This window comes from Rhincodon typus, chromosome 24 (genome assembly GCF_021869965.1).
Source record: "Rhincodon typus isolate 14 chromosome 24, sRhiTyp1.1, whole genome shotgun sequence".
Taxonomy (NCBI): Eukaryota; Metazoa; Chordata; class Chondrichthyes; order Orectolobiformes; family Rhincodontidae; genus Rhincodon; species Rhincodon typus.
The window spans coordinates 36,788,228-36,812,614 of NC_063355.1; the positions used below are offsets into that span (position 1 = coordinate 36,788,228).

A 24,387-nucleotide genomic window follows, 5' to 3' on the forward strand; every position below is an offset into this window, starting at 1 on the left:
TGTGTGTGTGTGTGTGTGTGTGTGTGTGTGTGTGTGTGTGTGTGTGTGTGTGTGTGTGTGTGTGTGTGTGTGTGTGTGTGTGTGAGAGAGAGAGAGAGACAGTGAGAGAATGCCAACTATGGAAATGTTGGGGCTCAGCTCATATCAGCCACATGAACACTCCTCAGATCCTGAAACTATCCATGCCCATATGCAGCAAGGCCTGTCTTGGCATCATCCAGGTTGGACTGAGTAGCGGCAAGTAACATTTGTGCCTCACAAATGCCAGGCAATAACCATCTTCAATTAGAGAGGTTCTAACCATCACTGCCTGGGGTTCAATGGTATTATCATTGCTGAGTTCCCCACTACTTTACCACAGACCTGAAACTGAACTAAACTAGCCGTGTAAATAAAACAAAGAACTGCGGATGCTGGAAATTTGAAACAAGAACAAAAATTGCTGGAGAGCCTCAGCAGGTCTGGCAGCATATGTGGAGACAAAAAAAAGAGTTAATGTTTCAAGTGTGGTGACTAAGGGTCATTGGGAGGTTAGGAATTAGAGGTTGGAGGTTAGGAATTCTGCGGTAACTAGTTCTTCCCTTGGCTTCCCAAAGCCTGTCCATCATTGATAAGGCTCAAGTCAGGAGTGTGATGGGCTACATCTCCCCTGCCTGGGTGAGTGAAGCTAAAACAACACTCAAGAAACTTGGCACTAACTATCTTTTTTGGAACACCGGACTTTGGAAATGCTGGACTCAAAACGTTAGCTCTGTTTACCTCTCCACAGGTGCTGCCAGACCTGCTGAGTTTCTCTAGCAATTTCTATTTTTATTGTGGAACTCAGGAGAGACTGAATGATGGACAAATTAGTTAGGAGGCAGAGGCAGCAACATTTGAATGTTCTCTCTAAATGTCATGTGATTGGACATTGTATGACCAGATGTTATATGATTGAATATCAGTAGATGTTATGCAGCCAGTGACTGTATGAACAAACCTTGAGGAATACACTCAGTGAGATTTGGTTACCCGAATATGGAGTGCTCACCTAACACCCTTATGAATGACAAGAAAACTGAATAGTGTTTTAGTTTATAAGATCTTCCAAAGGGAATATGAATAAATTACCGAGCAAGAGTGATATTTTGACTGAAATAATGGAATAGTGTAGGACAACAAACTGAGTTGGAAAGCTTTTTCTGTGTTTTTAACTTCCAGAATAACCATGTGCGGTAAATGAATGAGAAAGTGGTGGTAGACCTGTTTGAACAGAGTTGAAAGATCCTCGGCTTCCTTAATCTCTCCTTCTTGCTTTCATAATGGCTGGGTCATTGCTGCTTCGTCTTTATTTTCTTGACATTTCCTCTGTGGACATGAAAGGAGTGTGTCATTTTATATACATGGTTTAACTCTGTCTCGCCTGATGGTCTGCTCTAAACTATGTCTGAGGATGCATCCAAGCTCCTGCATCATGGCCTGGCTTGAAATATTAATCCATTACATACTTACACGTTACTGTCCTGGTTGAGGTTGAAACTGTTCTTTGATTGGTGGGATAAATTGAAAAAAAACAAGATTCCCTCCAGCAACTTGCCCACCACTGAAATCATGTTTACCGGTCTATAATTCCCTTATTACCTTTCTTAACTAATGGCACCAACCTCCAGTCTTTGGTACTTCACCTGTGGCTATCGATGATACAAATATCTCAACAAGGGGCCCAGCAATCACTTCCCGAGCTTCCAGCAGAGTTCTAGGTTACACCTGTTCAGGTCCTGGGGATTTATCCACCTTTATGCATTTTAAGATGTTGCTATTTAGTTCTCTACATTCTGTATCTTCTATATCTAGCTTAATGTTCCAGGGTATAGATGCTACAGGAATGATAGAAAGGGGGGCAAGAGAGGAGGGGGAGTGGCATTACAGCTGGATTTAGGGAGGATATTCCTGGCAATACGTCCAGGGAAGTTATTTGGGTGGAACTGAGAAATAAGAAAGGGATGATCACCTTATTAGGATTGAACTATAGACCCCCCAGTAGTCAGTGAGAAATTGAGAAACAAATTTGTACGGAGATTTCTCTTATCTGTAAGAATAATAGGGTGGTTATGGTAGGGGATTTTAACTTTCCAAACATAGACTCGGACTACCATAGTGTTAAGGGCTTGGGTGGAGAGGAATTTGTTAAGTGCGTACAAGAAAATTTTCTGATTCAGTATGTAGATGTACCTACTAGAGAAAGTGCAAAATTTGACCTCCTCTTGGGAAAGAAAGCAGGGCAGGTGACTGAGTTGTCAGTGGGGGAGCACTTTGGGGCCAGTGACCATAATTCTATTAGTTTTAAAACAGTGAGGGAAAAGGATAGACTGGATCTAAAAATTAAAGTTCTAAATTGGAGGAAGACCAATTTTGATGGTATTAGGCAAGAACTTTCAAAGTTGATTGGGGACAGATATTTACAGGTAAAGGGACAGCTGGAAAGTGGGAACCCTTCAAAAATGAGATAATGAGGGCTCAGAGACAGTGCATTCCTGTTAGGGTGAAGGACAAGGCTGGTAGGTATAGGGAATGCTGGATGACTAGAGAAATCGAGACTTTTGTCAAAAAAAAATGGAAACATACGTCAGGTATAGACGGCAGAGATCGAGTGAATCCGTAGAAGAGTATAAAGGCAGTAGGAGTATACTTAACAGGGAAATCAGGAGGGCAAAAAGGGAACATGTGACAACTTTGGCAAATAGGGTTAAGGAGAATCCAAAGAGATTTTATAAATACGTTAAGGGCAAAAGGGTAATTAGGAAGGGAATAGGGCCCCTTAAAGATCAGCAAGGCTGCCTATGTATGGAACTGCAGGACATGGGGGCGATACTAAACAAGTATTTTGCATCAGAAGGATATGGAAGATATGGAATGTGGGGAAATAAATAGTGACATCTTGAAAAATGTCCATGGGAAAATATGGATCTACCAAGCTGTCACAAAGCATTAATCTTTCTCCTACTTTTCCATGGGCTTTACATTATTTAAGTATATCAATCATCTATAGAATATTTACAATGTGAAAACAGGGCATTCAGCCCATCAATTACACACTGACACTCCAAAGACCATCCCACCAACCCCTACAACTCTGCTTTACCCATGGCTAATCCACCTGGCCCAAACACACTGGACGATTTAGCATGGCCAATTCATGCACATCTCTCGACTGTGGGAGGATACCCACACAGACATGGGGAGAATGTGCAAACTCCACACAGACAGTCGCCTGAGGGTGGAATTGAACCTGGGACCCTGGTGCTGTGAGGGAACAGTGCTAACCACTGAGTCACCCCAAATATAATACATCTGATTCTGTTCCGATCATGGTCAAATCTTTGATGTTTAAATCATAAATTAACACAGGGCCATGGACACAGAAGTGATGGAGGTAAACAGGTGGACACTGCTATGTCTTTGACCTTGTTTCTATGGGACACCTAATCTTACAGAGTACTACATCGAATCTGGTCATTGCCCCAGTACAATGGCTTCATGTTTTAGCATGGTATATCTGGCCTCCTACTTCCCTTGGGAAAGGAGCCACATGCCCTCGACCTAACATCATTCCCATGGGACTGTACTCATTTCACTGCCCCATGTGATACTCTGTAACTCTGGGACGTGACCACTTGTTTCTATGTCTGTGCCCTGCCTGTTCTGTTAACACGGCTGACTAAATGCAACCGTAAAACATTGGATTCGTTCAACTACTTTTCTTCCTAAGCTACATCACTGGCTGCAAATATACCCTACCTAAGATTATTTAAACTTTTACTTTAACTGGTTTTTTTTCTATCTCTGCTCAGGCAACTCCTGAGAATGGAGCTGTCCTCCTCCTCATTATGCATTTCTTGGAAGAGGATCACAGCATCCCAGGATTAATGTCAGTTTCCCAGGAAACTTAGAAGCAAGGGGGTGACAGGTTATGACAGATCACACATGGATCAGCCATGATCTTATCATATGGTGGAACAGGCGCAAGTGAACCGAGTGACCACTCCTATTCCTAACGAGTATGTAACAATGCATTATCAATGAATGTCTTTCTTATTTATGTCTAAAACTTTTCCTAGACATAGAAACGTAGAAAATAGGTCCAGGAGTAGGCTATTTGGCCCTTCAAGCCTGCACTACCATTCGATACGACCATGGCTGATCGTGCAATCTCAGTATCCCATTCCCGCCCTCTCCCCATACCCTTGATCCCTTTAGCTGCAAGGGCCATGTCCAGCTCCCTCTTGAATATATCTAATGAAATGGCCCCAACAGCATCCTGTGGGAGAGAATTCCACAGGTTTTTGGGATGGCTGCAGGAAGCTTCATTGTGAACAGCAGCTCATAACACTGTGGTGAGCCAGAGTACCCACTTTTTTTTTCTTTATTCATTCATGGGATGAGGGTGTCGCTGACCAGGCAGCATTTATTGCCCATCTCTAATTGCCCAGAGGGCAGCTAAGAGTCAACCACATTGCTGTGAGTCTGGAGTCATATGTAGGCCAGACCGGGTAAGGATGGCAGTTTCCTTCCCTAAAGGGCATGAGTGAACCAGATGGGTTTTTCCAACAATCAACAATGGATTCATGGCCATCATTAGATTCTTAACTCCAGGTATTTATAGAATTCAAATTCCACCATCTGCCATGGCAGGATTTGAACCTGGCTCCCCAAAACATTATCTGGGTCTCTGGATTAACAGTCCAGCGATAGTACCACTAGGCTATCGGCTGCCCCATTTCACAGGGTTTTATTCTTACCGTGGGGTATGAACTGGGGTGCAGCTCACTCCACAGAGGCAGGTCGTCAATTAGCTCAGTCGAGGTCCTACCGAGGGGATTTTGTGATAAAGCTGGTATTCTCCAGCCGTCAGAGAAGTCACTTGCTGAGTTCCAAAGGGGTTGGTTCAGCTGCGACCACCTCCCTGTAGCAGGTTGGGGCCTGCACTCTCTCATCGTGGTGTCATTGGCGATGAAAGGCTGCAGCCCTGCACCGCATGAGTCAACGATATACACTGATATCCCTGCTCAGTTCAAGTTTCTTAACTTCCCAGCCAACTCCATGTTGAAGCACTCCACCTCAGTGGCGCCACCTCTCCCCCCAACTAGTGCCTCTGATTCAGTCTGTCACCCTGGCAGCCTGCCCATAGGCCCCAGTCTGTGAATGGGCCATATTGTGGAGCTTTGTCCTGGCAAGTACACTGATGGCCTCCATAGCAACTCGTCGTGACTTTTTTTCATTCATTCACAGCTTGAGGCCACCCTGGCTAGGCTAGCATATCTTGCCCATTCCTAATTGCCCAGAGGGCAGCTAAGAGTCAATGGGCCTGAGATCACATGTAGGCCAGATCAGGTAAAGATGACAATTTCCTTTCCTAAAGGCATAAGTGAACCAGAAGGGCTTTTTTAACAGTAGACAATTAATTCATGGTCATCATTAGACTCTTAATTTCAGATATTTATTGAATTCAAAGTCCACTATCTGCCATGGCAGGATTCTAACCCAGGTCCCCACAACATTATCTGTAATAATACCACTAGGCCGCGCCCCCACCCTCCTTTAACAATGCCAATCAGAAAATTCAGCCCAGAGACTTCAGCCCTGTTTGGTTTGCTAATATACTATGGTACCCAGCCTCCTCCCTCCTCACCATCCAAGGCACCAAACACACTGAAATAACTCCACAGAAGCCAATACCCTGTCAGCCAGTCATCTTTCATTTACAGAGTCCTTCAATCTGACCCTGCCCCCTCAGAACCAGACGTCAGTGTGAATAGGATGTCTGACACTTCTCTTCTTATCTGTCAGCCAGGACTCTCTAATTGGACCAAATTAACAGCCCCAGTCAGGGAACTCATATTCTAGGAGGTCCACCTGGATAATCACCACTCACACCTTCAAGGTGAAGCAGTGTTTTACTTGTACTTTTCAATCTAATCTACTGCATTCGCTGCTCACAATATGTAGTGAGGCCAAACACAGACTGAGTGGCCTCTTTGAGGAACACCTCCACACTGTCCACAAGAATGCCCCTGACCTCCCATTTACCCCCAGCCATTTCAACAAACCCCCTTACTTTCATATTAACATTTCTGTTCTGAAAGAAGTCTTGTCTCTTGTTCTTAGGAAGGGTCACTGGACCTGAAACATTAACTCTGATTTCTTTCAACAAATGCTGTTAGAGCTGATGAGATTTTCCAGCAATTTCTGTTTTTGTTTGACACTTCTGTCCTGGGCTTGTTGCAGTTTCCAATGAAACACAACGCAAGTTCAAGGAACAACACCTCATTTTTCATTTTGGCATTTTACAGCCTTGAGCTCTCCATATTGACTTCACTAACTTCAGAAACTGACTGCAACACGTCTGTTCTCCACTGAAAACAGCAAATGCTGGAAATCACAGCAGGACAGGCAGCATCCGTGGAGAGAAAGCAAGATAACATTTCGAGTCTAGATGACTCTTCATCAGAGCTGACGTGAAGTGTGGAGGGGGCAGCGTTTATGCTCTCATTGGGTGGGGTGTGGAGGGCTGGTGGAATAAAGATATTGATAGTTCAGATTAAGTGAGAGTGCTGATGGAGAAAAGATGTCTGAAGATGAATCATCTTCATCAGCTGCCTGACCCCTATTGTGATTTCCAGCATTTGTTGTTTTCCAGAATCTGCAGTAATTTGCTCTTACCATGTCTATTCTCCAGTTTTTTTACATTCCCTCCCTCACAGCCTCATTCTGTTTGTGAGATAGTAGGAACTGCCGATACTGGAGAGTCTGAGACAACAAGGTGTAGAACTGGATGAACACAGCAGGCCAAGCAGCATCAGAGGAACAGGAAAGCTGACATTTCGGGTCTGGACCCTTCTTCAGAAATGGGCTAATAAAAAAATTGGGCCCCGACCCGAAACGTTACCTTTCCTGCTCCTCTGATGGTGCTTGGCCTGCTGTGTTCATCCAGCTCTACACCTTGTTATTTCCTTCTATTTGTGTCTTCTTTGCTTTCCACTTATTCATTCCCTTTCACACCTTAATATACACCAATTAACATCTGTTTCTCTCTTCCACCACCACGAGTCACTCCTTTGCCTTTTGCACTGGACCTTTGCACACGGATGCCTTTGCTTTTCCTCCACCTGTCAAAATATATTAAAAAAATTCCAACATGTTTTCATTTCTGAAAGAAGACATGAAATGTTAACTCTGTTTCTATCTCCATAGAATGCTGCCAGAACAGCTGAGTTTCTCCAGCATTCTCTGTGTTTGTCTCCTATATTTCTCTGGATTACCGAGCGCTGACAGACAAACTTTGACTGGATCACACAGTTAGCTTAAGTTTCACTTCTGTCTTTGCAGCTTCTGTGTCCTTCATCTTGTGATGCAAATGCAAAAGGCTTAATTGGCTGTAGGCAGCTGAGGAAAGTGTTAGTGTGAATAATGAAAAAGACAAAGTTTTATCCTGTCCAACTCTCAGTCACATCACTTTGGGAAATGATAGAACTCAAGGCAGTCCCTGGAACCATTGGCTGTTTCTTCATTCCTGATCATTTTCAGTAACACTGTTCCTCAGATTGATTAGTCCTTGAACAAGTTGTGCTTTCTCTCCTGAGGTCCAGGAGGACAAAGGGAATTGAGTGGAAAATCAGATTTGCCAAAAGAGAATTGGATGTTTTCTAGCAAACCTTGTTTATTTTTAAACACAAAGTCTGGCTTGTTGAGTGAGCCATCAACATTTTGACTTTCAATTAAACTGTTTACAAACCACATCCTACACTTCCATCCACCCACTCTCACACAGTCAGCTCCTATGCTCTTAACACTGGGACTCGCATTGTGATCACATTACTGTCAGAGCAGCATTGACAGAACTTGAAATATTCAGCTCAGACTTTCAGTACGGTGACTGCAGCAATATTTTTATAACTTCACAACGATACGTGTTCATCATAAATCAGCCCGTGGAATTGGAGGTCAGAGGAGAGCTTTTCACCCAGGATCCTTTGTTTGAAGCCATTAGCTGAATTCGGTGTGAGAGTAGTATGGGCAGTTCATGGCACAACACTGCTCAGCGTTTGCCCCTAAATTGTCTTTCCCACTTAGGTAGGCAAATAGTTGATATGAAAGTTCTCACTTTGTTGCATATGGGAGTTCAGACGGTTTTTACAGCACAAAAAGGCAGTTGGTTCGCACAGTTGGCTGGATTGGTTTGTGATGCAGTGACACCAATAGTGTGGGTCCAATTTTTGCACCGGCTGAGGTTACCATGAAGGCCTCTCCTTCTCAATCTCTCCCCTCATTTGAGGCATGGTGACCCTCAGGATAAACCATCAGCAGCTGTCTCTGTCTAATGAGAGAGCAGGCCTATGGTCCAGTAGGACTATCACGACTTTTACAGCCCTGTAAAAGGCCCTTTGGCCCATAGTATCTATGCTGGCCACTGAGCCCCCATCCCATTTTCCAGCACTTGGCCCGTAGTCCGGTATGCTATGGCGTTTCAAGTGCTCATTTGAATAGTTCTTCGATATCTTGGGCATTTCCACCTCTTTCACCCTTTTTAAGCAGTGAGTTTGAGATAACCACCAGCCTCTGGGTGGAAAAAAATTTTCTCAACTGCATCCCACTCTTCTAAAGCTCCTGCCCATTACCTTACAACTCTGCCTGCTACTAAGGGGAAGAAGAAGGGTAATAATCAAAACCTTGACTTCTTTCCTCCAGATGCTGCTTGGCTTGGCTGGTTCTGCCAGCCTCTGTGTTTGTCTACCAGGGGTTTCTTCCTATATCTATGCCCATCATCATTTTGTAGACTTCAATCAGGTCCTACCCCCCCACCACACCCCCCTAATATCACCCCACCCCCTCCACCCTCAGCTTTCTATTCTCTAAGGAAAACATCCCTAGCTTCTCAAGACCCTTTCTTTTTATACCCAGAAGTACTCTTACACACAATGGAACATCTTTTCCCCATCACCAAGTCATCCATGGCATTATTTTCATCTGTTAACCAGCCCCAGTAAATCACTTGTGTTTTCAATTGAATTGTTTACATGCAAAACCCATTAAGGGCATCAAAGATGAGGGAGATTTAGAGTGAGAGGGAGGGGGCTGAATCAAAATGGAATTGCAAGGAGGGGCCTACCTAGTCTCTTATGAGTTGGGTGTTATTGCCTATAGATGCTGAAGGAGCAACTGACCTGTATTTAACCTGTTATAGATATTTATAGTCATAGATTCTTTACGCTGCAAAAGTAGACTCTTCAGCCCATGGAGTCCAGCCTCATTCCCTGTTGAACATTCAGTCAGTCCCATTCACTTTCTCTATCTGAAGCTCTTGTAAGTTTATCCCCCTCAGGTTCTCATTCAATATCCTTCTGAAATCATTGACTGTCTCTGCTTCCACCTTCTCCATTGGCACCGAGTTCCAGGTTATTGCTACTCGCTGTATAAAAATATTCCTTCCACCCCCATATCCCCTGTGTTTCTTGCCCAATGCCTTCAATTAGCATTCTTCAGTCCTTGTACTTTCAGCTAACCGAGGAAACTTTATTTTCCCTCCCTTATCTGAGCCTGTCATGACGCCATAGGTCTCAATCAATGCTCTCAGCCTCTGCAGCCTAACCTGTCTGTGAGTGATTGATGTAACACCAGGTTCCTAAAACGGATAACATTTTACATCTCGTTGGAAACATTTGTCACTCAAATGGCAACAAATTCTAAGGCAAATTAAAGGTAATTCACAACCTGTCATGACCCTGTCACTGTGAGCCGGTTAATCACTTTCAGCTAAAATGTTTTATCCTACTCCACCTTTCGTTATCAGGTTTAACATGACAGTTGGTCTGATATTTGAACACCTTTGATGAAATATTGGTGCATTTTCCACTATAACATTGTATGAGCTGCAAGCTTCAAAATCAGGCCCCTGGCAGACATCATTTTCCCTGAAACGCAAACAGAAAGTGCTGGGGAAACTTAATTTTGGTAAAGTCATAAAAATCAAAAAATGCATCTTTAAATTTTTGACTTTTTTATTGTTGAGAAACCCAACTCCAAAGGTTCCATACAAGTTAAATATGGCTTCTCTGCTTTCCAGTGCTGGCCCTCTAGAAATGACCACCAGTGAATCTTTGCTATTTCAAATATGCTGTTTATCTGTGCCATTAGTGATTTAAGAATATTTTTCCATGTCTCTCTGTGTCTGTTTCCCACCTAAATACTTGTTTTTAAAGGAGCATGTGACTTTTTATGCTTCCTACCAACATTTATTTCTTAAACTTATTAATATTGAGGTTAATTTCCTAATTACATTTTTTTAATGGTTAAACTGGAAAGGGTGCAGGGAAGATTTACAAGGATGTTGCCAGGATTGGAGGGTTTGAGCTATAGGGAAAGGCTGGATAGGCTGGGGCTATTTTCCCTGGAGCATCGGAGGCTGAGGGGTGACCTTATAGAGCTTTATAAAATCATGAAGGGCATGGATAGGGTGAATAGCCAAAAAAAAATTCCTAATTACACTCCATTCTACACATTTATTAATGTCTTCTTATATTTTGCTCAGTCCTGCTCAAATTAGAGTAATAGGTGGGGATGAATATATATTTAGTTTTGTTTTTATTCACTCACGGGATGTGACCAGCATGTATTACTCAACCCTAGTTACCCTTGAGAAGGAGTTCCTTTCTATTACTGGTAAACCAGGCCACATTCAAGAGATTTTAAGAGCATGCAGCCAGACACGTCCATGGTTTAGACCAAAACTAACTGCATATGAATTGTTGAACTTGTTAGTTGACAGCTGAAGTTAATATTCAACGGGATTTCAAAAATATGCAAACAGGCGCCTATGTAACATGCTCTCACTTCACACCTGCCGAATAGTGTCATGTGTTTATTTTGGAGAGTAATCGGAGGGAGGGGACATTTGTAACCATCAGGGTGTGGAGTGGCTATGCTGAAGAATGGAATATGTTTTATACTATTAGTGAAATAACTGCACAGAGGCTGGGGTCCCATCACCAAGCCACCCTTTATTTACATTTGGGCAGTATATGGACTCTGGCCAGCCAGCTCAGAGCAAGTCCCTTGAATGATGAGACTCTCTGAATCTCCTGCTAATATCTGTCAGCCGGGGCTCCCTGATTGGCCCAGGTCAACAGCCCCAATCAAGGATCTCAGAGTCAATGGGATCAACCTGGCCCTCGTTCCAGTGACTACAATCCGTGTCAGCATAAAGTGCTCCCAGTTTAGATAAAAGATTGTGCGACTGCAACAAACTACATCTTAAAACAATTCCAAAAGCTGTTTGCTGGGCAGTTTTATTTTCAACACAAAGGCACCTTGTGCCAACTTGTCTCAGAAAAATATCAAATCCAGCTTCTCCAAAAGTTACATGACCCTTGTGTTGTTAAACTGAAAAGGAAGCAGAAAAGATTTACAAGGATGTTGTCAGGGTTGGAGGGTTTGAGCTAGATGCTGAACAGGCTGGGGCTATTTTCCCTGGAGGTTCAGAGGCTGAGGGGTGACCTTATAGAGGTTTACAAAATCACGAGGGGCATGGATAGGGTGAATAGCCAAGGTCTTTCTCCCAGGATAGGGGAATTCCAAAATTAAAGGGCATAGGTTGAAGGTGAGAGGAGTAAGATTTAAAAAGGACCTGAGGGGTACCTTTCTTACACAGACGGTGACGCTTATGTGGAACAATCTGCCAGAGGAAGTGATGGAAGCTGGTACAATTACAACATTTAAAAGACATTTGAATGGGAATATGAATAGGAAGGGTTTAGAGTGACATGGGCCAAATGCTGGACTAGGTCAGATTGAGCTATCTGGTTGATATGGATGAGTTGGACTGAAGTGCCTGCCTCCATGCTGCATGCCTTTACCACTCTTGTGTAACCAATAGACAAACTCCACACAGTTCCATTCTTGCTTCAAGCCATTAAAAAAAAGTCATATGTTCTCTGCAACACAGCAGTATCCAATCTTCCAATTTCCAAGTTTTTATTTTCAAATTAAATATTTGCGGTTCTTACAGGCCCCTGAGTGAAAGGCGATCTCCTACACACCTTAGGTTCATCTTCTGAAATGTGCGTGTAATATGTGTGTGACCCATGCAAACCTTCCATTTTTGAGCTAATTTTTAGTGCTTTTCTCTGTCACTCTTACATCCCTGACAGTTGTTCATTTAAAATTCAGTCACAGACTCTTATTGTTCCTTTTTAACTGGCAGAAAGATAGGACTTCAATATAAGCTGAATGCAGACTTAAGTCCCAGAATTCAAACAGCTGAACATGCTCAGCATTCAATATTACTTCCAAGGAACACCTCAGAAGCAGTTAAACACACTGCTCTGTCAAACAGATACTCAGTGGAGGGCAAAGTTATCTCACAGATCCACATTCAGCTTTTTGATATCTTCCTTTTGCTCCATGCAGGTGTGCTATATGAAAATCAAATGGCAAATGCAATTAGTTTCTCTGCTGACCCTCACATTTAGTGCTTTATCTTTCAGTTCAAGGTTCAGCCATCTACACGGGATGAGGAACCCAAAGGTCTTCTCTGGATTCTGGATGAAGCGGCGTTAGTTCAAGGATCCAATGATGCCACTGTCCTTGACCGCTTCTGTTCCTACTTTGAGAAGAAGGGAGTTGACAAAGAAGGTAATGATAGAAAAAAAAAGATGGTGTACTTTGTAAAGTATGTACAAAGAAAAAGTATGGGAGTTGGCAGCTCTAATTTGTTATTTTAATTAGTGGACTCAAGAGATCAGTTGCTAAGGTATAATGAACAGATTGGTGATGATTTATTGAGCACAGTATCTGGGAAAACATCATTGCCTATCTTCAGTAATGTGTTTCTGGTAAATGGTATCTGCTCACTCAATGATAGATTAATGTTGATGTCAGTGCAAGCAGCTAATAAAGAAATCAACACAGATATTTGCTCAGGTATTCCTTGTTGAGTACTGAAACCATTAGATGTTTATAACATCTGTTTCTCACCCTGAGAATTCATCAGATAAATTCGAGTAATGATCCAACAATGCAGTGATTTAAACAAATCGTTAATGTGTGTGTGTTGTTTTGCTTCGTCTGTTATTAAGATGTTCATGTTGCCGCAGCAAAGAACAAGTGCAAAAATCCATAACCTCAGCCTTCCTTTACCCAAAGATCTGACCTGTCCCAGAGCTACAACAGATAGACAAAGGTTGTAAATCTAAAGTCTGGAGTATTTGACAACATTACTCTGAGACTGGCTGATGGAAGGAGCATGAAACCTTGTTTATCACTTTGTTTTCACACCCTTCCTGCCAGAGGCAAAAAAAACCATGCATTTATTTCAGAGATAGTAGGAGTGCTGCTTGGCCTGCTGTGTTCATCCAGCCCTGCACCTTGTTCTCTCATGCATTTATTTAGTGTTTTTAATGTTTTTATTATGTCCCAAAGTGGTTCACAGCTAACAAAGTGTGGCCATTGTTGTAGCATGGACATGGAAAGTCGATACCCTGCATGGATTGAAGCTTTGAACAGCACAGTGTGGACAGAGATTACCAGATAATGTCACAATTTTAACACGTGTGGCTGAGCAGGGAAATACAAGTGTAAGTGTTGCGACTGGAACCAGCTGGATCTTGTTGACTATGAGATCCTTGATTGGGGTTGTTAACCTGGGCAAATCAGAAAAGCCCTGGTTGACCAATATAACCAGGGGATTAGAATCTCCTCATTCCAGGGGGACTGACTTCGAGTTGGCTGGTCATAGCCAGGGTACTGTGCACCAGTAGATAAAGGGTGACTTGATGAAGTGGGCCTCTGTGCAGTTATTTCAAAGGGCTTCAGGACCCTGGAGCAACCTTGTGATGATGTTGCAGAGCTGCACATCACTGAACATAGTGTGGGCAGAGTTAGAGCGGACCACATTAAACAGACGCTACTACATCAGAATACACTAGACTAGGAAGATTGTGAGAACATACACACATGAACAACATAGATTAATCTTTACGTAATATACCTTTCAAATATGAACTTGATCTATCTGTGATTACCATGTATAGTAGTATTTAGTATTAATGTATAATAAAGAGCATTACTTTGAAATCTAAACCTGAAGACATTTCTTGACTTTGTCTTCTCTTTTTCCAACCTGTTGTGAGCACAAATTTATAGTGGAGCATTAAACTATGCAAAAATAAAACAGGAGAGAGGCCCCAGAACCATGGCATTCATATTGATAGATCCTTAAATGTGACAAGACAAATTGATCAGATGATTTGCTTGAGTTTATGAGTTGAAGAAAGGAATATGAAAGCATCATGTTAGACCTCTCTATATTATTGTTTAAGCCAAAACTAGGGCATTATGGACAGTTATAGGCAATATAATTCAATGAAGATATAAAATCCTCAGAAAGGTTACATAGAAACAAAGGAAATAAGTGGGAGGAGTGGGCTATTTGGCTAATCAAGCTTGCTCCACCATTCAATATAATCTTGGCTGATTAACCAAGACCCTATTCCTGCTTTCTCCCCTCATCCTATGAGGCCATAAGAACTATATGTAACTCCTTCTTGAAAGCATTCAATATTTTGGCCTCAACTGGTCTTTATGACAGACAATTCTACAGGTTCAACATACTTGATGAAGCAATTTCTGCTCATCTCTGTCCTAAATGACCATCCATATTCCTAACCCCTGTGACGCTGGTTCTGGATTTCCCAGTCCTTGGGAACATCATTCCTGTGTTAACCTGTCTAGTTCTGTTCGAATTTGGTAGGTTTCTATGAAATCACCCCTCATTCTTTTAAAGTCTAGTGAATATAGTCCGAACCGATCCACATCTCTCTTTGTAAGAGGTGAGAAAGGAGTTTTATCTTTTTTGCTAGACTTTTGCCAGGGCTTCTGAGTGGCGATTTTCATGCATTTAGTCATTTACCACCCACAATGTCTGTGAAGAAGACAAAGAGGAATGAGACTCTTCAATAAATCAGATTGACACACAGACTGCAAACAAGAAAATAAAAAAAAAGCTGTACTTAAATCATGTATGAGGAGCAAAATCAGGATTGGCAAATGGGATTAAGGGAGGACTGGAGGGGCAGTAGTAACTTCATTGGATTAGTGATCCAGAGTCCTGATTTAACACTTTGGGCATATGGGTACAATTACAGCATTTGATGAATTTAAATCCACTAATGAAATCTGGAAAAGAAAGCAAATCTCAGTGATGGTGGTCATGGGGCTATCATTGATTGTTGACTGTTGTAAAAACCCATCTGGCTCACTGGGGAAGGAAATCTGCCATCCTTACCTGGTCTGGTCTATGTGTGACTCCAGACCCACAACAGTGTTGTTGACTTTTCACTGTCCTCTGCAATCGCTGAGTGAGCCTCTCAGCTCAAGGGCACTTAAGGATGGGCGGCAAGTGCATATCTTGGCAGTGATGCCCACATCTCAGCAAAGAACAGGGTGGCACAGTGGCTCAGTGGTTAACACTGCTGCCTCACAGTACCAGGGACCTGGGTTCGATTCTACCCTCGGGTGACTGTCTGTGTGGAGTTTGCACATTCTCCCCGTGTCTGCCTGGGTTTCCTCCGGGTGCCCTGGTTTCCTCCCACAGTCCAAAGATGTGCAGGCTAGGTGGATTGGCCATTCTAACTTTCCCGCAGTGTTCAGGGATGTGTGGGTTATAGGGGGATGGATCTGGGTGGGATGCCGTGAGGGTTGGTGTGGACTTGTTGGGCCAAAGGACCTATTTCCACACTGTAGGGATTCTATGATTGTTGGGCCAAAGGGCCTATTTCCACACTGTAGGGATTCTATGAGTATTCTATGAAAAAGAAAACGGTTTGGGCAAGTCCTTGATCATTAATTATTTAAGAAGCCATATTAAAATATTCATTGGTAGAGTTTTTGGAGCAGGAAGGACCTTCTTCTTGCCTGGCCACACCCATCCCTTCACCCTCATGTTTTCCTTCATCTGCATTTTCTGTGGTAAAGTTTAATCTGATTCTGCTTCTTGAGATCTGAATATTTAACATGAATTCGCTCAAGCCTGCCCGTGTCTCATTGATGCCTTTGTGCTCACAGAGAACCAGCCAGTGAGGAGGTGCGAGCAGGAACAGCAGTTTGTGATTGCACACCAGCTCGGTACAGATCCTGTGAGGTATGACCTGACAGGCTGGATCAACAAAGCCAAGCAAAACCTCTCATTGGAGAACGCCAGCCAGCTACTGCAGGAATCCAGACTGTAAGTGTTCTAGCCCATAGACAAGATGACCAGCTAAGATCCAGAAACTAAAACATGAATCGAACGTTGTATCAAGGCAAGGATTCTAGAACTTTAAGGCAGTTATACAACAACAAAATATGTAATCACAAGGCCATAAGAAATAGGAACAGGAGTAGGCCATTCAGCCCTTCCAGCCTGCTTCACCATTCAATAAGATCATGGCTGATCCAAAACTCCTTGCATCCACTTTCCCGACTTTTCTCCTTAACCCCGACTGATCAAGAATCTATCTATCTCCACCTTAAATATACACAAGGAGCCTGCTCCCACAGCTGTCTGTGGCAAGAAGTTCCAAAGACTCGCTGCCCTCTAAGAGAAGAAATTCCTCTTCATCTCAGTATTAAATTGCGGCCCCTTTATTCTGAGACTATATTTTCTGATCCTAGACTCTCCCACAAAGGGAAACATTCTCTCAGCATTTACCCTGTCAGGTCCTTTAAGAATCCTACATGTTTCAATGAGATCACCTCTCATTCTTCTGAATTCCGGAGAGTTTAGCCCAACCTGTTTAGCCTTAGCTATAGGACAATCATTCCATTTCAGAGATCATCCTCGTGAAACTTCTCTGAACTGCTTCCAATGAAGCAATATCTTTCCTTAAAGAAGGGGACCAAAACTGCTCAGAGTCCTCCAGTTCTCACCAGCACCATGTACATTTGCAGTAAGACTTCCCTACTCTCAAACGCTAAATGCCTTGAAACAAGGGCCAAAAATCCATTAGCTTTCCTGATTATCTGCTTCAACTTTCGTCATTCTCACTGTGCAATGAGGCCAGTGCAATGTCTTCAATCAGTCAGTTATCCAATGTATTGAAACGTCAGTAATCATAGAACTCAGATCATGTGTGTAGGTCTATGATATTGTAACCTTTGTGAATTGGTATTGTTGTAAATAAACTTCAAGATATCTGACTCAACAAGAGCCCGATTCTCTGTGGTATATGTTATGTTGGCTAAAATATAGAAAACTGCAAACTGCATCACCAATTGAGTCTTGCAGGTAAGAGTTCTGGCCTTTGTTGCGTTACCTGATCTTAGCCAGAGTGACAGTGTGGCAATTGGCTTCAGTGTCAATGGGTTAAGAGAGGGGAATGATCAACCAAGCTAATCTGAGGGGCTGGTCAAGTTGAACCAACACTAGGTGATGATAGTTAAGAGTCAGGCTCCTGTGGTCCATCTTCACATAGCTTCTCATGAACAAGCTTCATGCTATAATAAGGATGAATTGAAGGAATCCTCAATTTACAGTCCACATGGAGCTATATCTGATTGGTGTTTTCAGGGATGGAGTGGAGCTATGCCGCCAATTTTTGTATATGCTTTATGCAGAATCTTGTTATAATTTCATGAGTTTGATATTTTTGGCAGTTCATTTTGTTCCTGTGGACTGGCTACCTTTTTCCTTATCCTAAAATGGGGACAGTTTCACTCATTCACCATACATCTGGTCTCTGCTAGTGCCTTAAGTTATCTTCAATTATGTGGCAGCAGTATCAACAAAAAAGGGAAGTATCATAGAATAAAAGAATAGCTCAGGACAGAAGGAAATGAATTGACCCTTTCAGTCTATGCTGGCTCTATCGAGGATCATTCCATCAGTCCCTCTCTCTTTTCCCTCATTCCCCTTTCCCAATTTTTTTTCTCCCTTAAGTAAGTCAGGTACATGTAGATTGTTCTAAATTCTCCCCAATAACCTTTCAGTCCATAATTTATGAAGAATCTATCTACTTCTGCCTTAAAATTTTCAAAGCCTCTACTTCTAACACCTTTTGAGGAAGTGTGTTTCAAAGACCCAGGACCGTCTTTGAGAAAAAAATTCTCCTTATCGCTATTAATTGGGCAAACCCTCATTTTGAACAGTGACCCCTTCGTAAGAAGAAACATCCTTTCCACATGCACCCTGTCAAGACCCCAGGATCGTACATGTTTCAATCTTTTCTCATAAGACATCCCATCAGTTCCAAGTATTAGTCTAGTTAACATTTGAACTCCTTCAGAAGCATTTACATTGTTCCTTAAATAAAGAGACCAGTGCTGTACATAGTACCTCAGATATGGCCTCACAAATGTCCTTTACAGCTGAAGCATAGCCTTCTAATTTTGTATTCCATTCCCCTTGGAAGAGCTACTAAGATTCTATGAGTTTTGCTGTACTGCCTTGTAGACCTTTTGCAATTCATGCACCAGGAAACCCAGGCCCCTGTGCATTTCAGGGCAATCTCTTGCCATATAGATAATATACGTCTTTTATTCTTCCCACCAATATAAATAGTTTCACATTTTCCCACATTATACCAGATATTTACCCACTACTTAGCCATAATTTAACTGCATCTGTAACATTTTAAATTATCATAAAACTCTTCCTAACTTATAAAATCAAATATGACATGGAGATATTAGGTCAGATGACCAAAAGCTTGGCCAGCTGAAGTAGCCATAGAAGTTTCTTAAAAGAGGAAAACGAGGTAGCAAGATGAAGAGGTACAGTGAGATGGTATTCAAGAGCTCACAGCCTTGGCAACTGAAGGCATAGCTACAATGGGGGGTATAAATCAGAGATGCCTAAGAGACTAGAATTAAAGGACAATTGATATGTTGAAGCGTTGTGGAGTTGGAGGAGATGAGGGGTCTGGGTCATGTGAATTTGAAAACAAGGATGAGAATTTTAAGATTGATATTGCTTGACCAGTGTCCAATTTACATTAGTAAGCATAGGGGCAGGTGGTAAAAGGGACTCAATGTGAATTAATTCAGCAGAGTTTTGAATCACTTCAAACTTGCAGAGGGTGGAATGTGGAAGATTGTGCAGCCAGGACTGGCTTGTGAGAGTGAAGTCTAGAGGTAATAAAGGCATGGATGAGAGTTTCAGCAGCAGATAACCTGGGGTGAAGTTGGACAATTTACTTAGAACTCAAGTGTAAGTGGCCATAGGGTTTCTGTTGAGAGTCAAGAACTCATTTTCTAGAATTACAGCATACATGCAGCATTGTGGTCCAGAAGACCACTGTCAAAAAATGTGATCACTGAAGTGCATTTTCATGGGTTCAGCCAATGGCACTCTATAATCAACCATTAGGGTTGGTTCAATGCAATTTCATTTGGAAATACCGACAACTTTACCTCTTTCTGGTTTATCTTGAGTCAGACAGCATCCATGGAGAGAGATTAAGTTTTGAGTCTAGAAGACCCTTTATCTCTGATCTCTAACATTTGTTGTTTTCAGCACAGCTTCCAGCATCTGTGGTAATGTGCTCCTGCATCTGGTTTATCTTGATCTGGTATAGCTTATACCCAAATAACAATGAGATTGACAAGTGGCAAGAGTAGGTGGATCATGTGAAAGTGTCAGACAGCAAGGAGTTAAATCTTGAACTTCAGTCTTCAGAGCATCACTGTTGAACATAGCAATGACAATGAAACACAACTAATCCATCCATTGTTTCCTTCAACTAGTGAATTCCTCAAGCGACTTTTCTCTTCACGATCTAAAATCCCGATGATATGTCGGTCAGTGTCTGGTTTGGAAGGCACTTCCCAGCAGGCTTTGCAAAGGATAGGTTGTGTCCGGAAGACATTCAGCACTAGCTTTGCAGCTGTGAAGAGAAGTTCTGTATGTGCACGAATCAAGCTACAAGTGGTAAGTGTTAACAGATTGAGCTCTCAGGATGGGGTTATATTTATACCAAGGATAGATGCAATGGGCTCCATTCATTTGTGTTTAACACAATTAAACTGATGGAAGCCCATCGAATTCAATCCCAGAACTGAGTTCTGGACAGGCTGCTGGGACTACTTTTAAGATGGAAAGTACTAGAAGGAAAATTCAGGAGAGATGTAAAATGGGCAATTTGCAGCTTTGCAAAATTACTCTAAATCAAAATTACCCATTTAGTCTTAATATTTTAGCCTTCCTTTCACTTCATACTTTACCTTTTATTTCTTTTGGTTGCAATTTGTTTTCAAGAAAGAGTTTGATTAGGCTTTAGGCCTAAGGTGATCAAAGGGTATGGGGGGAAAAGCAAGTACAGAGTGTGGAGTTGGATGATGAGCCATGATCATAATGAATGGTGGAGCAGGCTCGAAGGGCTGAATGGCCTAATTCTGCTCCTGTTTTCTGTGTTTCAAGATAACTGCTATATTAATGGCCATTTTGGGTACAGTCCAGCTTACAATGGTGGCAAAGAGTTGCATACCTGGCACAACATAACGAGAAACAGCGGGTTGAATTTCCAGGGTTCTGACCCAGAACAATGGGATGGTGGAAGTATAATTCACATGGGGAGTTCTGCATTGCTGTGGCAAATGTTTTCCAAGCATGTTGTAACCTGGAACTTTAGGTCATATAGAAACTCTAGTGTTTTTTTCCATCACATGTCTGACGTGGTCCCATTATTAGTACCCAGCATTTATTGGAAGGATTTGTGAGTTGAGATTTTGCCCATGTTATGAATACACATCTTTTGACTACGATGTTCTAGGGTAGTTTTGAACTTTGGACCTCTGGTTCAGAGGCAGGGATACTATCTGACACATGAGCAGACCTCTTTATTGAGTCAGGAGGATCTCTGGGAATGAGAAGCAACGACATAGTGAACTGCTCCATGCCTACCACAGGGTGTCTGGAATAGTCCAATAAGTTAAACCTGCAGTAGGCACCTTTGAAATACCCATTGGAGGCCAATCAAGCACACTTGTGTTACAGGGGACTGGCGTTTACCCAATAATGTGCAAAATTGTCCAGTTATTTCCTGTGCACAAAAGCCAAATCCAACCCAGCCAATTAACACCCCTATCAGTCCACTCTCAATCATCAATGATGGAAAGGGTCATTGTCAGATCTGTTAAGCAGCACTTACAAAGGAATAACTGAATTTAGGTTCAGCCAGGGCAACACAGCTCCTGATCTCAGTACAGCTTTGATCTAAACATGGATAAAAGAGTTGAAATCCAGAGTTAAAGTGAGAGTGCCTGCCCTGATATTAAGGAACCATTCAATTGAGTAAGGCATCAAGGAGATGTAATGTTGCTAATGGAAAATAGTTTAAAGTTCTCCACTAGTTGGAATCATACTGAGCATGTAGGAAGATGGCTATGGTTGTTGGAGGTCAGTTATCTCAGCTCCCGGATATCTCTTCAGGAGTAGTTGTCCTAGGCCCAACAACATCAGCTGCTCCATCAATGACCTTCCCTCCGTCATAAAGTCAGAACTGGAGATGTTTGCTGATGATTGCACAATGTTCAGTGCCATTTGTGACTCTTCAAATACTGAATCATTTCATGTTCGTTTGCAGCAAGACCTGGACCATATCTAGGCTTTTGTTGGTAAGTGGCAAGAAACACTCGCTCCACAGAAGTGCCAGGCAATGACCATCTCCAACAACAGAGAAACCAACCATCATCCCTTGACAGTCAATGACATTGCCATCAAAATCCTGGAGGCTTACCATTGATCAGAAACTGAACTGTAACAGCTATAAAAATACTATGGCTGCAAGAGCAGGTCAAAAGCTAGGAATTCTGTAGCAAGCAATTCACCACTGCTTCCTGCATCTTCATCTGCCATCAACAAGACAAAAGTCAGGAGTGTGATGGAATACTCCCCATTTGCCTGAATGGGTGCAGCTCCAACAACACTCAAGAAGCTTGATACCATCCCACTTATTTGACACCCCGTCCACCATCTACAACATCCACTCCCTTTACCACTGATGCAATGCTACAATGCAACGACTCACCAAGAGTCCTCAAACAGCACTTTCCAAACCTGTAACCTCGACCATTTATAAGGACAACAGTGGCGGAGGCATGGGGACACCACCACCTACAAATTCCCCTTCAAGCTATACGCCATCCAGATTTGCATGTTTATTGCCATTCCATCATTGTCATTGGATCAAAGCCCTGGAACTCCCTTTCTGACAGCACCCAACATGTCCCTAGACGCCAATGTTTGCATCAATTCAAGATGGCAGCACACCATTACCTTTTCAAGGCCAATTCAGAATGGGCAATAAATGAAGGGGCGGCACGGTGGCACAGTGGTTAGCACTGCTGCCTCACAGTGCCAGGGACCTGGGTTCAATTCCACCCTTGGGTAACTGTCTGTGTGGAGTTTGCACATTCTCCCCGTGTTTGCGTGGGTTTTGTCTGGGTGCTCTGGTTTCCTCCCACAGTCCAAAGATGTGCAGGCTAGGTGGATTGGCCATGCTAAATTGCCCATAGTGTTCAGGATGTGTAAATTAGGTGGGTTATAGGGGAATAGGTCTGGGTGGGATGCCGTGAGGGTCAGTGTGGACTTGTTGGGCCGAAGGGCCTGTTTCCACACTGTAGGGATTCTATGATTCCTCTTGGCCCACAACCGTGCTGTAAAAGCTCTGACCTCCTTGATCTGCTTCACCTCCTTTTATTTGCTGGGATTTTTGAGTCCCAGGAAATTTGGTCTCCACGGGTTAGAATTAAAATCCCTGTAAAATTGGGTGAAAATTGTGTCTAAGAATCTTTTATGGCCTGACCATTTGCCTGAGAGCAGTCACTTATCACATAGCCAGGTCAAACTCAGTTAAAATTAGAAGCTAGGTTGTATTTCAGAATGTAAAAGATTTCAAATCATGTTGATAAAAAAAATTGTTAACTGAGTTGAAGTGGATATTGTGTGTCACTTGATCTTCATTTCTGGAAGAGAACTTATGCAGCAATTTCCAATGGAAGTAGGAAATTGAAGAGATGATATTGTGTCTGGTTAAAGTCAAATGCTGGAATGTTTAGATATTGCATGAGAACTTTTGGTGACATTACCATTGTCCTTTTTGCGTTGTACCTGAATCTCCAGTGCAGTCAAAAGCCAATAATATGATACAGTATCCCAAATAACTTCTTCTCAACTAAATTCAAATAAAATCTCAATCTCTTTTCTTTAAAATCTTAGGATGTTCTTACAAACCTTACGAAGCGTTCTGAAGCACACTTTGTCCACTGCTTTGTAGCAAGACGAGAGGAGAATGATACAGAAGGGAAAATGCCTGCTAGTCAAAGACCTGAAGCTGTAGCAGAGGCACAGAACAGCAAAGAACATCCACTCGACGCATTTGACATCCCAACACTGAGGACACAGCTCCAGGGAACGCAGTTACTGGACGCACTTCGTCTCTACAGGCTAGGTACAGTAACTGGCCCAAGATTACACTGTGAATGTCCTTATTATAGAATTCTTTCATACTATTTTGAGCTGCCTTTTTCCTTGCCATCATAGGTGCATTTTCTGTGCTTTGTTCACTCCATTACTACATTGCTGTAGGCAATGACATTCATCACTGACAGTCCTGTGGTGGAGCTCAGCCTGGGACTCCTATTATGGAGCTCAGCCTGAGAGCACGTGGTAGAGCTCGGCCTCAGAGCACTGTGATGGAGCTCAGCCTGGGAGCATTGTGATGGAGCTCAGCCTGGGAGCCCTATTATGGAGCTCAGCCTGGGAGAACTGTGATGGAGCTCAGCCTGGGAGCCCTGTGATGGAGCTCAGCCTGGGAGCACTGTGATGGAGCTCAGCCTGGGAGAACTGTGATGGAGCGCAGCCCGGGAGAGCTGTGATGGAGCTCAGCCTGGGAGCTCTGTGATGGAGCTCAGCCTGGGAGAACTGTGATGGAGCTCAGCCTGGGAGCACTGTGATGGAGCTCAGCCTATGAGCCCTATTATGGAGCTCAGCCTGGGAGCATTGTGATGGAGCTCAGCCTGGGAGCCCTGTGATGGAGCTGACCATGACAGCGATGTGGTAGAGTCAGCCTGGGAGTCCTGTGATGGAGCTGACCATGACAGCCATGTGGTGGATTCAGCCTGAAAGCCCTGTGATGGAGCTCAGCCTGGGATCATTGTGATGGAGTTCAGCCTGGGAGCCCTGTGATGGAGCTGACCATGACAGCGATGTGGTAGAGTCAGCCTGAAAGCCCTGTGATGGAGCTCAGCCTGGGAGCCCTGTGATGGAGCTGACCATGACGGCCATGTGGTGGATTCAGCCTGAAAGCCCTGTGATGGAGCTCAGCCTGGGAGCCCTGTGATGGTGCTCAGCCTGAAAGCCCTGTGATGGAGCTCAGCCTG

At 43.0% G+C, this 24,387-nt stretch overlaps 1 protein-coding gene across 1 annotated transcript in view; it reads left to right on the top strand.

Moving 5' to 3' along the window:
• LOC125486002 (unconventional myosin-XVIIIb-like) overlaps positions 1-24,387 on the top strand; it is a 280,703-nt gene that overhangs the window by 92,122 nt on the left and 164,194 nt on the right. The window contains exons 15-18 of the mRNA XM_048611748.1: positions 12,519-12,666; positions 16,096-16,255; positions 19,753-19,936; positions 23,225-23,456. Coding sequence (XP_048467705.1) covers positions 12,519-12,666; positions 16,096-16,255; positions 19,753-19,936; positions 23,225-23,456 — 724 coding nt within the window. The remainder of the gene's footprint in view (positions 1-12,518; positions 12,667-16,095; positions 16,256-19,752; positions 19,937-23,224; positions 23,457-24,387) is intronic.